The sequence below is a fragment of the Papilio xuthus genome, unplaced genomic scaffold (assembly GCF_000836235.2).
Source record: "Papilio xuthus unplaced genomic scaffold, Pxut_1.1 DF825946.1, whole genome shotgun sequence".
In the NCBI taxonomy this organism is placed as follows: domain Eukaryota; kingdom Metazoa; phylum Arthropoda; class Insecta; order Lepidoptera; family Papilionidae; genus Papilio; species Papilio xuthus.
The window spans coordinates 2,617,378-2,632,703 of NW_013532703.1; the positions used below are offsets into that span (position 1 = coordinate 2,617,378).

A 15,326-nucleotide genomic window follows, 5' to 3' on the forward strand; every position below is an offset into this window, starting at 1 on the left:
AAGTCTCAGGCGATGTTGAAGACAGAGCGAAGTGGAAGAGATTTAGTAATGTCGACCCCACCACCACGTGGGATACGAGCTAGGCAGAGTTAGAGAGGGACTTAAACGACGATATATTCACTCATATCCTAAAAATATTTTATAAACAAAAGACAGCGGTACCTATACTTGGTGAGCCACACGATCAAAATAATAAAAAAATAAATAATAAAAAATACAAAATAGGTATAGATGGATTGCGATATATTTTTGTAAAGAGAGATTCAAAACAACCTATCTACCATTAAAATAGATTTGTCGGACACTTAGGAAGGGGAAATATTCTCTTTCTGGCGTCCCCTCCTACGTGGAATAAAGGTTGCTTCGCTATTTCCGCGAATTTAAGTGGACGCTTACTCGTTAGCCAGCTTATCATGTAATAAAGATTTATATTTATAACGACATTTTGCGTAAAATCTAGAATTTCACTAACAACATTTAACCCAAACAATTACGTAAATTCAACATGATACATAAGCACAATATGATACTTGTCTTTGCAGTTGTGTCAATTTGCATATAATCGACAAATTAAAAACAAAATAATCGATCAATATTAGAAATTGTCTTTAAGGTAAACTTCTAATACCTAAAACTAATTGCGCAGTCATAATTTTTGTAATTAATTTGATTTGACATGGAAATTTTTCTAAATGCTTAGTATGTAGCAATAACAGTTAGGAAAGACAGTAAACAATCATTTATTAACATAAGACAGATAAATAGCAAAGTCCAAATTAATCTTACCTCTTACACATATTATAAATGCGAATGTATATTTGTTAGAAGGTAACTCCAGAACGGATACATGGATATCGCTGAAATTTGGCATAGATGTAGAACATAGTATGAAAGAACACATAGGCACATGGCCACACAGAAGACAGGCGTGAAGTGGAAGCAATTCCACGTTTCGTCTGATGAGTGTACGTCCCGGAAGCCTAATTTAGTCCTCTTTCCCTTTCCGCTTTTTTTTATAAGGAAAGAATGGGAAGTGGAAGTGGACTTTCCGAAAGAGAGGATGCATGGAAAGGGAAAATATTTTCTATCTGTGCATCCTCTCCTCCGTTGATTAAAGGTAGGCAACGTATATGCAATTGCGTATGTCTATGGGCAACGGTCACTTCGCTATTTCAGCGATTTCAGGTGGCCACTCGCTCGTTTGCTACCTTATTGTATAAAAAAAACACCTTATTGTAATAATAAATATTAATTTGGTGTAAACTAAAAAAAACAGTATAAAATAATTTTATTAGTCTCGAATAAATATTTTATGATGTCACTATTAGAAATTTTAAAAACACTGGCACATATCAACCTCATAAAATTTTTAAATATAGAATACTACAAAATTAAAAAAAAAAACAATAAAAAGTTAATTTAACGCTACACTACAGTAAGTAATTAGGGCTTACGCTGCAATTAACCGCACAACAAAAGCTCGAAGCGGATCGATAGACTCAGTATACTGTGTTGATAAAATGTTCATTTACTGAGAACGTGTGTGGAAAACATGGCAACATGTTAACAGCAGGTTGGTCTGAATGATTTACCTTTGAAATACTAGAATTTCTTAAGGAAAAACAAAAGAAAACCGAACTTCTGCTCTGAAATCTATAAATGCAAAGGCTGTGATAGTCATCAATTAGTTTAGGAGATTTCTTATTGGTTTTATGAATTTCTTACGGTAAAGGAAAACATCGTAATGCCACCTGCACATATCTTCGAAGAAATTAAAGATATGTGTGAAGTCAACCCGCACTGGGCCAACGCGGATTGACTAAGACCTAGTCACCCCTAAATTAGAGTAGGCTCCGAGCCCCTCAGTGGGGACGTATAGTGAGCTGATGATGATGTCAGAATTGTTATTTTTTAAGTTGAATATACCATGCTATCATAGGAGCGTCGGTGACATGCGCCACCCCTCCACCGTCGAGTAAAGATAGGCAACGCATCTCCAATCGCTTCGCTATTTCAGCGGTTTCTGGTGGCTGTTCGCTTGTTTGTCACCTTATGTTTTATGTATAATAAAGCTACCCCTAACTCAGGGTTGGGCTCCGAGCGCGGTGGGCGGTGCGGACGTATGACTGACGATGATTTTTTTTTATAAGAGCAGAGGGGACACGAGCGGGAACACCGAGGTGTTCATCGACGCCCATGGATATAAGCAATACTAGAAGAACCGCAGATGCGTTGCCGGCTTTTGAGATGGTAATACGCTCGCTTCTTGAAGGACCCTAAGTCGTAGCGGTTTGGAAATACCGCCAAGGACAGTGGTAGGAAGTTTTGCGTAAATCGCACGATTGTGGATTGCTAGCCATCGAGATGGTGTGGATGGAACCTGGATGCTATCATTTAACTTGAATATACATTCCCTGCTAGATTAAAAAGGAATGGTTACCATTGATCGTATCTTTTTGTGATATGACCTAGTGTAGGGAATGTCTAACAATACAAGGGTTTGTTCCCTACTCTACTGCGGCTTGCTCGAGCACAATGATTCATTTGCGTAAGCTGACTTTTTTTGTTTTTTTTTTCCAACTTCGATGTTGCCATGATTTTCTGCTTTTCTATCTAGGAAGCTAAATTACACATTGAAGTGGAATAAAATGGCAAAGTGCAAAGTGCTTTTTATTCAACTGTACGTCTGAATATTTTTTTAGTTCGCTATTATTCTAGCTTCATATTTATACTTTTTATATACTAGTTAATTTTCTATATAAGTAGAATGTTGAATGAGTTGCTCATATATAAGAGTAGATTTTTCTAGTACCTACATACTTGTACTATGCGAGAATTTGTTATTTAGAAGACTTTTGTCAATATGAAAGGCACAAGATTCATATTGTAATTTCGCACTCTTGCCTATTTATGTGACGTTTAGCTGTTGATTTCTAAGACCAAAACATATCGTCATTATCTTTGACAAAACATAGATAACAATATGTTTTAGACATGGTTTTTCGGTCTCAGAAACTCACGTTTCCAGTAATCAGTCAAACCAAACTAATGTTTATGGACTGGCCACTTATAAATGTAAAGAAAAAAATTAAAAAAATTACAATGTGCCAGGATTAGATTCTTTAAAATGTAACAAACAATCTTTTATTATGGCATTGTGATTTCACTGCCGCGTCACACTGTACGTCTAATTTAACGTTTATCGTTCATTGACCGAGATATGAACCCCGATACGACCGTTATCATTGCCCTATCGTAACGAAATTGGGTTACCGTGTATCACTTTTGTGGAGCGTCGCGATTATTTAGATTGTCTGAGGAGAAAACGAGAGTTGATATTCCTCGCTACTAATACGCTCGGCTACAAAGTTAACCTTATTACTCAGACTCATTAAGTAGTTACTAAGGATGATTTAATATAGTAATTCCTTTATGGTACTTGTCTATGTAATTAATAAACAGATTATTTAAATTAAGGGTTAAGCACTTGACTTGCAATCTGCAGGTCCTGTGTTTGAATCCCGCCATGTATTGTGTTTTTCGATTTTTGATTTACATATGTACATTTATCCGCCGTTTTTATAATGAATGAATACATCCAGATGCAACCTGCACCTCTGAGAAGAAATTCAAAGATATGTGTGAAGTCAACCAACCCACAGTGGGCCAGCGTGGTTGACTATGGCCTAATTACCCCTGTTAGGGTAGAATCCGAGGCCCTCAATGGGGACATATAGTGAGCTGATGATGATAATTATTACTACTATAAGAGCGATTCCGTCACGTAGGTAGTTCTTTTTACGTCACTGCGGTAAATAGTAAAAACAATTGCACCTCGTTTATGTTCATCTTATTGAGTTCAAATGTTTTATTCGTGGGTTTGTCCTAGTTGATAGAGTATCCATTACGTGTCCCGAGACTAAGTTATGGGCTAGTGAAACTGTATTCATGATAAGATAGCTTTTCTTTGTGATATCTAGACATTTTGTTGATATGTTTGTTTACAACCATGTCAGATAGAATTATTTTTTTAATATTAGCAGATTTTTTTTTGTGAATTTACTATTATTTCTTTTACATCCTAACTGAACTTTAGGCTTGTGCTAGAATACGGTTTTCGACAATAGTCGAATCTCGCCATTCGACTATTATCATAAACCATATCCTAACAAAATAATTATACGAAACATATTATTAAAGTTCTGAGTAATTTGAGGAGTAAAAGATTAGCGTGGTTTGGACATTTTATGCGGAGGGATGATGATATAAGCAAAAGTAATGAGATTGAATGTGGATGGCTACAAAGGTAGACGAAGGCCAAAATAGTATGGAATGACTGTGTGAAAGTGGATATCCGTAGGAAGGGGGTAAAATCGGATATGACGGCTGATAGAGATGTATGGAGGAGTAGTACAAACTGTGCCGAGTCTTAATAGGGGTAAGGGCAGGTTGATGATGATGATGATAATATTAAAGTTCTGTTTACAATATGGCGTTGTACGATTGTAATTTATTGCGCATATGCAATTTGCTTTTAATAATAATATTGTGAATTTATCTTCTTTGGTTTGGGGTACTTTTAATTCAATGTATAAATATTAGTGAATAGTCAAACATGACCATTTTTGGTTCATTATATAAGTCGTGATCTATAATATATAATGTAAATATTTCGTCATTATTTACTTAATTATTTAAATTAAAATTAAATTGTAATAAAATTAAATTTCCTTTCTCGTTTCGGTCCGATTAAATTAACTTTCATTTGGTTACGTGAATTAATAAATATAATCGTTGAAGTTTATTTATAAAATTTGTAAAAGCAATTAACACTTCAATAGCATTCTAAAAATTGAAAACGTCTTCTATAGTGCTTACTTTGTTGTAAGAAATATAAATTGACTTCATTGTTCGGTAGTGAAGAGTTTTAATATTTCTTTTGGTCAGTTTTTACATAGCTTTCAGCTGTTTTATTCCGCGAAAGCGACCTGATACAATATAAATGGACAATGGTAGCATCTTCTAAATTCTCTGACCCCTTCGATTTGTTTAAAAATACGTGCCAACCCTCTCTGACCGGTCCTCCCGGTTTAAGCCTCAATGGCCTTTACATGTCCTGTCATTTTTGTACAGGGGTGCACACAAAGGGTTAATTTGCGAACCAAAACCACTCGCTCCTGAAGGGTGCTGCTCCTTTTACAAATACCCGTTTATAAATATAACTTTGGTTTTTAATAATTTTACATAATTTTAGTAACTGTTTTTAATTTGTACGTAAGTAAATTGAGCTATTTCCAAGTCGATGTTTACGTTTCCTGTAAATGTATATCTCTCGTTGCTTATTAAAAAAAGCGCGGCAATTTATAGTTCAATTAAAAAACTATTATTATAATTTTGAAACTGTCTTGAGATGTAATATTATTAAAGTTATCTATACTAATATTATAAACAGGAAAGATTTTTTATATTATTTAGTTTGGTTTAGTTCTAGTTTATAGTTTATAGTATTATTTTGGTAGATTAATTTTAATTTAATTAGTGACTTAATAATTAATATAGAGTTAAGTAATTCAATAATAAGTTTATGTATATATTTTTAAGTTATTATAGATAATACCTTTAAAGTTTAACTTACAGCATTTTTAAACGTGACTCCTTTATCACCGATGAACCGTCATAACAGGAAAGATTTGATTATTTGTTTCTTTGCATTGAATAATCTCCGACACTACTGAACCGATTTAAAAAATTATTTCACTGTTAAAAATAATATATTTTTAATTTCATGTGAAAGAAGTCGCGGGCTACTACTAATATGAAAAAAGGTAACAAAAGAATATGATAAGAAATGATCATATTATTTAATAACACATAATAGAACATATAAATTACGAAAGAAAATTCGTGTCCTAATTTTGACTATAAATACATATCGTATCCTAAGTACAGGAATTATTTAAACTAATCATATCCATAGATTGTGATTATTTAATTTAAAATAAACTAACAAAGAAGATGAGTTTGTATCTTGAATATTATTATCTATTACCATAGACTATTTGAAACTCAAACTAACTGAGTTTAAAGTCTATTTATTAGACAGATGTTGAATGTAATACCGTTCAAAAATTAAGACCTGTTTGGTACATACGAGCTAGTGTCCCTCTGATGGCTAGAACAACTCTTCAAATTAAGTGCTTGTGGCTGGTACCTTTACAATCCTGTGCCGGAGTGCGCCAAACCATTCGCCTGCGCTTACAAAATTTAGTTTGTGTTGCAGAACGCACGCGCGCGGCCGCTTTTCGCGCCCAAAACTCAAATTTTCGGCAACCGAATTCGTAACACCGTAATTTAAATAAAATATTTATTTTATATATATTTTTTAATCTTTGTGCTTTGTTAGTACATATTTTATTTCTGTGTTAACAATTTGAAATTACTTTTGTGTGAACTTGTGACTTGGATTGTAATGCAAAACGTTGGATGTGAGTAATGTTATTATATATTTTGAGACTGTCCGTCCGTTGTACATTTGTCATATATAGGTTACGAAATTGATTTTCTTTTTTGACTATTTAATATTTAATTCTTAATTCTTGACGTCGCTGTCATTTGAACTCAATAAATCGACTAATCATTTAGGTATATTAAGCTGGGTTTACATGCATCAAAAAAATATATTTTTTTTTATGTAATTACAAAGGCTGGTATAATAATCACCCGTATACCAATTATCTATCACGAATCTTGCAATTTATCAAGGCCTTTAGTTGCATGAGATCTCTCATTGCATACTGTGAGCGAGACAGATATAAAAATGGCCTTGTGTTGGAGTGAGACGTTGGACGTTGGGAAACTCTTGGGAAATATTATTTTTCTCTTTCGGGGCTGAAGGGCATTTTTTTTTCAATGTGCCTATTTATTTTTCATGATAATTGTTATCTACTTTTTATATCTATTTGCACTGATTCTGGGTCGACGTTAGGATTGTTTTGAGATAAGTTTTCATAATAGTTTTGTCGCTTATTACTTTGTATGTACGACGTGTCAAGTGAAATATGACCCCGAACAACTTATAAAAGAACATTTAAAGTCATTTTCTTGTATTTTTTTTTAATTATAATTTTATTACATTAAGACTTTTTGCGTTAAAGATAATTTTCTATTTAAACTCTATGTACATAAAGATATCAAAATCGTATTTAGTACAATTCAAGTAATTAATTAGAAAGCTTTTTAAAGTTTAATTAAATATATTTAGAATTTATATAATTATTTTTAATAACTTTTCTATGTATTTTGCATGTATGTATTATTTTTTCAAACTGCATTAAATTCAGCAAATGTAACAAAACGGTCGATAATTTCAATTTTTTTTTTATTGTCATAAAAATTTATATTACTGCATAAACAATTAAGATATTGTCAAACATATTAATATAATTCTGGCAACATTCGTTTTTAATGAATAAATTGAAAAAAATACATAATCTATGGTCCTTAGAAAACAAAAAAAGTCGTATCTGAATTTGGGTATTCTTTGACTGACTTGTTTGTTACATCCGGCTTTTGCTTTTAGCATATCTCATATAATGCGTAATAATAATTATGGCATCGATCAAGCGAACTCTCGCTCACTTTCACGTGAGATTTTGGCAGTTGCCACTTTCACTTGGAAACCGCGTGGTCCGAGTTATTCGCTAAAGAGAGAGCGGTTTCGGCGCATGCTTTTTTTGGCCTTTGTCATCTTGTATTTCGTCACATACAGATTTTTATTTGGCTTAAAATGGCCAAAATTTTAATTAATGTTTCTATACAAACTTTTAATATTCTCCAACGAACTTTTTAAAACACATATATGAAAAAAAATATTATACGTAATTTATCATATAAACTTTTTACAGTAAAATTACATAATTTGTATTGAGCTAAATAACAAGTAAATTTAATAATAAAATAATAAAAATTAGGTCTAAAATTAAACAGGATTTTTTAAGACCCAATATGTTATAGTAATATATATATTCTGTGCATACTACATGTTACACAACAATATTTATGTTAACATATTAGTGCTTTTGAATATTTGATTGTAACTTTCTCCGATCAATTGCACTTATAAATTAACTTACTTTATGCCATGTAATAGTTATTTATTGAAATGTTATGAGATTTAATTTATGCATGCATTATGCAATTTATTTATGCAATTACAATATTATCAATTCGCTGAATTTATGATTGCGATTGTACAAAAACATATAATTAAGCGTAAGAAATAATTAACAATAAATTTATAAATTAAAAACAAAAAAAAATAATATTGATGAGCTAACCTGATCATCGTAAATTTGGAAATTCGATACGATTTTCTCTTTAGCTTACTTTCATGTCATGGTGAGAAAAATGGGTAAAACATCATCCTGTATCATTATACTTAGAAACAATAAAACTACATGTAAACTTACGAAATCTTGAGCTGTAGCATATACAGTGTTATTTAAAAACTGCCTGTCAAACAGTTGTATTTTAATATCCGATGAAAGATCAAATAATATACTAAAGGTCTTATTATTTTACGTGATGAGAGTTTAATGAGACGTTATTTTTTAAAACGCTCCCGCTTCAGCTTATATCTTGTACTCAAACCACCAAAAGCAGCTACATTTGCGCGCGCCTGTGTGCGACGTAACGTAATCTTGCGTAATCGAGTGTCGCCTGCGCCCGCGCACGCACTGCCACTCAATGCTTATTGATATTATACGAATTACATAGTTGTACTTTAAGGACTTTTTAAATCAATAACCGCATTATTTACGACCAGTGCTACGCTACACTAACTTTATTGCAAAAGCTTTCGTTTAATTAAGGATTAAAAATCTTAATGTTATTCTATTATACATACTTATAATTCGCAATATTACTTATTTTAAGTAATAAGTACCGAATATACCATAGTAACGAATAGTAACAAAGAAGAGAAATCCAGTGATTCTAGTTCAATTTCTTGACTCATATTTATATATATTAATAGAGCCATTCATTTATATTTCTTGATTTTTGATTATAATTTTAATATAATATTAATAACTTTACTTATATAAAACTTTAGTGATATATCACAAGTCAATAAAATATTTGAAAGTTTATAATTAGTAAAGAATAAAGCGAAGGTGCTCGGGACAAGTACAGTTAGAATTGTACGGCCTAGCAACTATAAAGTACGCGCAGAGAAACATCAAAGTGAATGACATAATAGTGGAGTGATGCCTTCTATCCATATGCACGAGTAGTAGGAACTAGAATACCGGCCTTTGGTGGCATTTCCATAGTATTCATGCACATAGCACGCGAGAAAAGTAGTGCTTTAGTAGGGACAGCTTACTAGCCATGCGGGATCGATTGCGGGCGTGCGCAGTCGGTGGCAGCGCTTCCTATCCCCTCCCTCTTCTCGCCCCCCACGCCCCGGCACGCTGAAGCTGAAACACCCCCAAGCCACTGCAACTGCACTTCAGTGCATGCGAGAACGCGATTAAAAATCTCCAAAAATATAACGCAATAAACTAACCGGTCGAAGAGATACCGAGTTCCAAATTTAAAATACGCGATCGTGTGACGTTTTGACTTTTCTTTTTATTGAACTGAAAATGTTTCAAGCCATAAACAAAACTGTGATCGAAACCGCGTCGGTGTGCTATTGAAGAACTGTTGCCAGTGGAAGGAATCGGGAGAGCGGACGTTTGAAAAAACTATGAAGAGGAAAAAACGCATACATAGAAAATTCTACTGCAGTCATACAAAAAACCGGCAAATCATTTTATATCAACAAATCGCACGACAATATTAAAAAAAATATTTAACCACATTTTTTCCGAAAGCATTTAATAAAAATTAAAAATTACCACAATTTACCAATATTTATACGCAATATATAATCACAGAATAGTTTTTATCAATAACAATAATCACACCAATTAGAGAAACCCACGATATAACGTGTATCCTCCCAAGCAAATAAGCCCAAAACCTTACGAACGAAATTTTAGACTGATATTTAAATCCGAATAACGTAGTTGACTTAAATATATATAGCGTATTTACATTAGTTGACCATTTGAGAAAGTTTATATATATAGAAAAAATATTTATAAAAATATTGATTAGTAAGAAAATAAATGGCAATATAAGATACAAATTGAACCGGGGATCAGTGCAAGTAGCCTTAAGTTTTTGTACGTACAACGGACGAACAGTGTTGATACTGGCTGAATATTTTCAGTGTTAAATAGATAATGGATGAGGTATCGGTCCGCGCGTGCTCGCCGTGATTGTAATGCGGTGTGAGTGACGGCCGCTGGGCGAGAATGCTGAACATGTTCGATATGTGGAACTCGGTGAGCACCAAGCTGGAGGCACAGAGCAATGTACAACAGAGCCAACAGCCACACACCTCAGGTGGGAGCATTAAAGGTAATTTCTTCTTAATTTCGCGTCCGCATCGGTTACTCGCGCGCTGTGCCAATTTTCCTGATAGTCTGTACAAAATTTCGAAAAATTCTTTAAAAATATAAGTTGCACTTAACATAAGACGATTCGCTGCTCGTATACTTCATTATCCTATAAAAATTAAAAATAAATTACTATTTATCTCTGTGGCTAAGCCACAAACAGCTTTTTTGAAGCCACTTACAGTAGTAGCTCACTGTAAATTTAACAATAGCTTGCTTCAACAATTATTTCAACAGCAAAAAAAACCGTACTTTCTTTTCTTAAATCTCAAAGCCTGCATAATAACCGGCCAGTCTCACAGATAAAATATTGCGTGAGCGAAATCTCATAAAAATATATAGCCGCTAGAAAGTTCAGCCAAACACTTCCTTTCCGGTATATTAATACGTACATAATTGTTTCTCATTTCGTTGTTATGCAATTTGACGCCACACGCCTAAAGAAAGTGGCCAATTAAAATTCGGTTACAGTTACTGTTTTTGTCATTGAATTCACAGTCTCTTTCACATGCCCGATGACATAACTCGTTTAAACGTCGTTAACCACGTTACTTTTTATATTAAATCAACTTATAACAGACTAATTATAAATATAAATTTTATTAAAAAAATACTAGCCGTCCATAACTTCGTCTGTGTGAAATGAAAAAAAAAACTGTGTTGCCTACCAACTTTCGTATTTTGAAAATTAAAAATTTTAAGCCCTCGTAAAGCTCAAATAAATATTAAAAAAGATAGCAATAAAAAGGGGAAAAGTTTTGTTTTAATACCGCTGAAAAACTTAAATATTGTAAACTATCAATCAATATTCGATAACGAATTAATTAATAACGATTCTTATATCACATTATTGTAGATAAAATTAAAAAAAAAAATGCATTCTAAATTCAAAAAAATAAATACGTAGTTCAATACATAAATTATTGTGCCAGTATCATAAAAGTACTACGAAGAAATCTGGTTTTATTTTTAAAAATACACGTTCTCGTTGCGTAACTAAATAAGGTTGCACGACAGTAACAGGACGGTAACCAGTTCTACATCATTTATTAACTGTATTGTTTGTAGCATGTGAATTCAACCGTATTATCCTCTTTACTTTTTTATTTATACTATGAATAATTCGGTAAAAGTGTCAACTATTCACTACTAGCGATCGCCCGCGACATCGCATGCGCGGAATTAAAAAACGGAATTTGTAACCTATGTGTTCTTCCAGAATGTATTTAATATGGTTAGTAAATTTCATCCAGATCCGTTCTGGAGATAAATGTGCATTTATAATATTAGTAAGATGTATATTTCGTTCCAATTTAAAGCCAAGTGCAGCCATTTACCTTAGACAAACTGCATATTTTTTTCAAAAACATATAAATTCCTATGTATCCTTGTAGAATATATTTTTTTTAAATAAGCTATAAATAATTCTAAACGTGTATAACATTCATGCGAGTTAGTTTTCGCTTCATTACTTATTAAAGTCAATCAAATACTATTCAGACGACTTATTGGTTATGAAACTAACTCCATATTAATGATACAAAGTTTTAAATTAAAAAAAAAAATTTAGAAATTTGTTTTTTTTTTTATAATTAGGGTATACGAGACAGTTAAATACGACTGCATGAATTTTCATTTTTAGGTTTATGTAAACTTTTTTAATAGATAAACACCTAGCCCTTTTTAATTAGAAAACAAATACTTTAACCATAGATTGTTTGAGAGACATACAATGAAAAATAGATCAAGCATCATTCGAGCTTTTTCATATTAAACTAGGATTTTTGCTTAGACATTTAGAGAGGCAAGCTATTTTTTTAATTAGTACATCTTATTTCTAACGAAAGGAGTGCGTGGACTTGTTTTTTTTTATTATAATAATGTATTGTTTTGGGTTAAATATTAAATTAGATAAACAAAAGAATGTCCTATTTTGCTGTATGTACGCATCTCCCCACCACTTAAGTATACGTCGACGAAATTAGTATAATTGCTACATAGACTGACATAAAAAAAGTTTATTCACTGCAGATTTCGCGATGTACAGTACTATGTTTCTTGAATTATGACAACACAACAATTTTTTCTGCAGATATTTTTCAACTAATAATTGTCGACCGCAGTTAAGTTGAAATGTTATCTGTTAAGTCTATATTGCATTTTTTAGTTTTTTTTTGTAAAAAAAATATTGTATACATTTTTAATTAAATGAAATTTTTACAATAAAAGATCTTGATTTATTATAATTAGACTAAATTAATTGTTTGAGTAACGAAAAGCCTTATTTTGGTTTTTGAATAATACTTTTATCTTAAAAGGACATGTGTAGTGGCAACCCTAAATATTTTTCTTGAAAAAAGCCGTTAAATCTCTGTCGTTGCAATATAACTGCATTTATTGTTTCTTTTCCAAAATAATCGGAGTTTTATTAAGCAATAAACACCAAAATACCAAGGCAAACCACACAACAGGTTGTTTGTTTAGTGGTATTTAAAGAAAGCGTTGAAAAATATTCGGAATTATTGAATCTTGCCAAAATTTTTGTATGAACGGCAACCGTCGTTGCAATGCAGGAAAAATACTAGAAGGTTCATCATTAAAATGACTAACCCACCCATACTTAGTTATAAAAATACGATACTTGCTGTGCCTTGCAGCTTTACTTGCATCGTGGTTCTTTTACTCGGTTCCTAAGAGTCTTGCTTTGACTATGTTATATTATACTATGTTGAAAATGCGTAATAAGGTAGTAAAAATATAAAAAAAAATACATTTTACAACAACTTTAAGTTACAAACATTTACTTAAGTTGCTTAAAATAAGTAAAAACGTATAAAAACGAACATTTACTTCGTTTTTTACAACATATGTATGAAGCTTACATGAGTCAAATGTACTAGGATCGCATAAACATGTGACAGGCGTTAGTTTAGTACTAAAGTGTGCAAGAAAAAGTTGCCTGGCCAAGACCCATATTGCTATACCTCGATGCGTGCGCGCGAGGCGTCTTGGTACTTGTGTACCTGCAGTTACCTTCGACAGTTTAACGACATCTGTTCTAAACAACGTCTCTGCCATTTTCCTATTCACGGCACGAATTTTGGTATATCTTTTAGATACTACGATAATGAGATAAATGTTTTGAATTTTAAAAAGTCATCTGTCATGAGTAATTTATTATTATGAAATACACATTTTTACTGTGTGATTTATAAGTTTGAAGCATTGGAAAGGACATATACGGTTTTTGTCATTATGAGATTTATGCGATTGGCGATATAACATAAAAGTTTTTTTTTTGCATGTTGCCCTTATTGTGAGGTATAAAAATTGGTGATGGCTTTTCAAATAAGGTGAAACGAAAAATAACAAAATGAAATAAAAATCCGAAAATATTTACTTAATTATTTATTTATTTATTTGGTTCATCAACAAAGTACATGTGTTCTTATATGCATTTTAGGCACTAATACAAAAGGTTTCAGGCAACATGTAATTTCACTTACCGACAAACACAACATGTATAAAGTATTGGTGCATAAACAAAAAATGGAACAAAAGAGTAACTAAATAAAGTAAATGACAAACAACATTATACTTAAATTTAATTTGTCTTAATTTAAAAATTATGTGGGGCTAAAGATCTTAAAACATAATTTCAAAGTATATTTAATACAATCAGTTATAGACTTAAAACCTTTACCTAAGGCCAAAAGTACTTGTCCATTCGCTACTTAAATTTCATGATATTAAGCCTTGAATAGAAAATATTACTCAACTCGATGCAAGTATCAAGTATGTCGCATCGCGGTACGTATTTATGCATGCGCATGCGTGCAACATGCGCTCAGGTACTAGCGAGCTGGTAGCGACTGATATGATAATATTAGCCTGCCCTGTGTGTGTGGCTGACTGCATCGTGCCGCGTTTACTACCTATCGTCTATTAACAAGTGGTGTTTAGTACTCGACTAAGTTCGTTACTAAGTTTTTCGACTTGTTACTAACTTTAACTGATTTTTTATAATAATTATATTTATACCGAATCTAATTTAAGATAGGTGCGAGCTCTTCGACGGGGGTATATTATAGGTCAAAATATAAGATTTTCATGTTGAGATTTATTTATGTTACTTTACCTAATGATGTGATGAAATATGACAACGATAGCGATGATAGGTTTTATCGGAGCACCTCAAGCGTAATAAATGATTATTATAAAATGTAAGTAAACCATAATAATAAGATTTTCATAAAAAAATTTTTTGCATAAAATATTGGATAGTTAAGTTACTTGGGCGAGTAGCGTTAGTAATTCGAATGCGCCTCCTAGCGCAACTATTAAGTGACTACAGTGTTCTATGTTTCATGTGTGAGTGCACGCGTGTCCACATGCGTCGCTTTGCGTTTATGCCTATGACGTCATTCGCTATCATTTATTAACATAATAAAGGAAGGATGGCGCATCTGATTTTTTAAATAAATAGGGATGGCTAAGAGAATGTTTATGAGTACCAATAATGAAGGAAATAAATAAAAAAATAATCCCATATGACTGTGACCTTGAAGTCTAATAACATTTTTAGACATTTTACTGCAATTGACACGAAATTCTGTACGCCAAAAACTTAAAATTTTGCACAAATGAGATCCACATTTTAACTTTACGGTACCCAAAAGCCATATGCATGTATCAATTAAAAAAACTCAACGGACACAAATAATACTTTTATAGCAACTCTTATTATTATAATATTCGTCTAACTTCAATAGTGTAACCGTCATGTCGACACATTTCTTCGAAGTGTAAAGCAAATTG

At 32.3% G+C, this 15,326-nt stretch overlaps 1 protein-coding gene across 3 annotated transcripts in view; it reads left to right on the forward strand.

Moving 5' to 3' along the window:
* The window catches only part of Hr3 (nuclear hormone receptor 3 ROR-beta), a 103,773-nt gene that overhangs the window by 19,057 nt on the left and 69,390 nt on the right, over positions 1 to 15,326 (forward strand). Inside the window, exons 1-2 of one of the 3 annotated variants that reach the window (XM_013321670.1) lie at positions 6,409 to 6,485; positions 10,280 to 10,470. The exons of 1 other annotated variant lie outside the window; for it this stretch is intronic. In XM_013321670.1, the coding sequence (XP_013177124.1) occupies positions 10,365 to 10,470 (106 nt within the window). In that variant the 5' untranslated portion in view covers positions 6,409 to 6,485; positions 10,280 to 10,364. Of the gene's footprint in view, positions 1 to 6,408; positions 6,486 to 10,279; positions 10,471 to 15,326 lie in introns of those variants that run through there. One more of the 3 variants, XM_013321671.1, reaches the window with a different exon arrangement.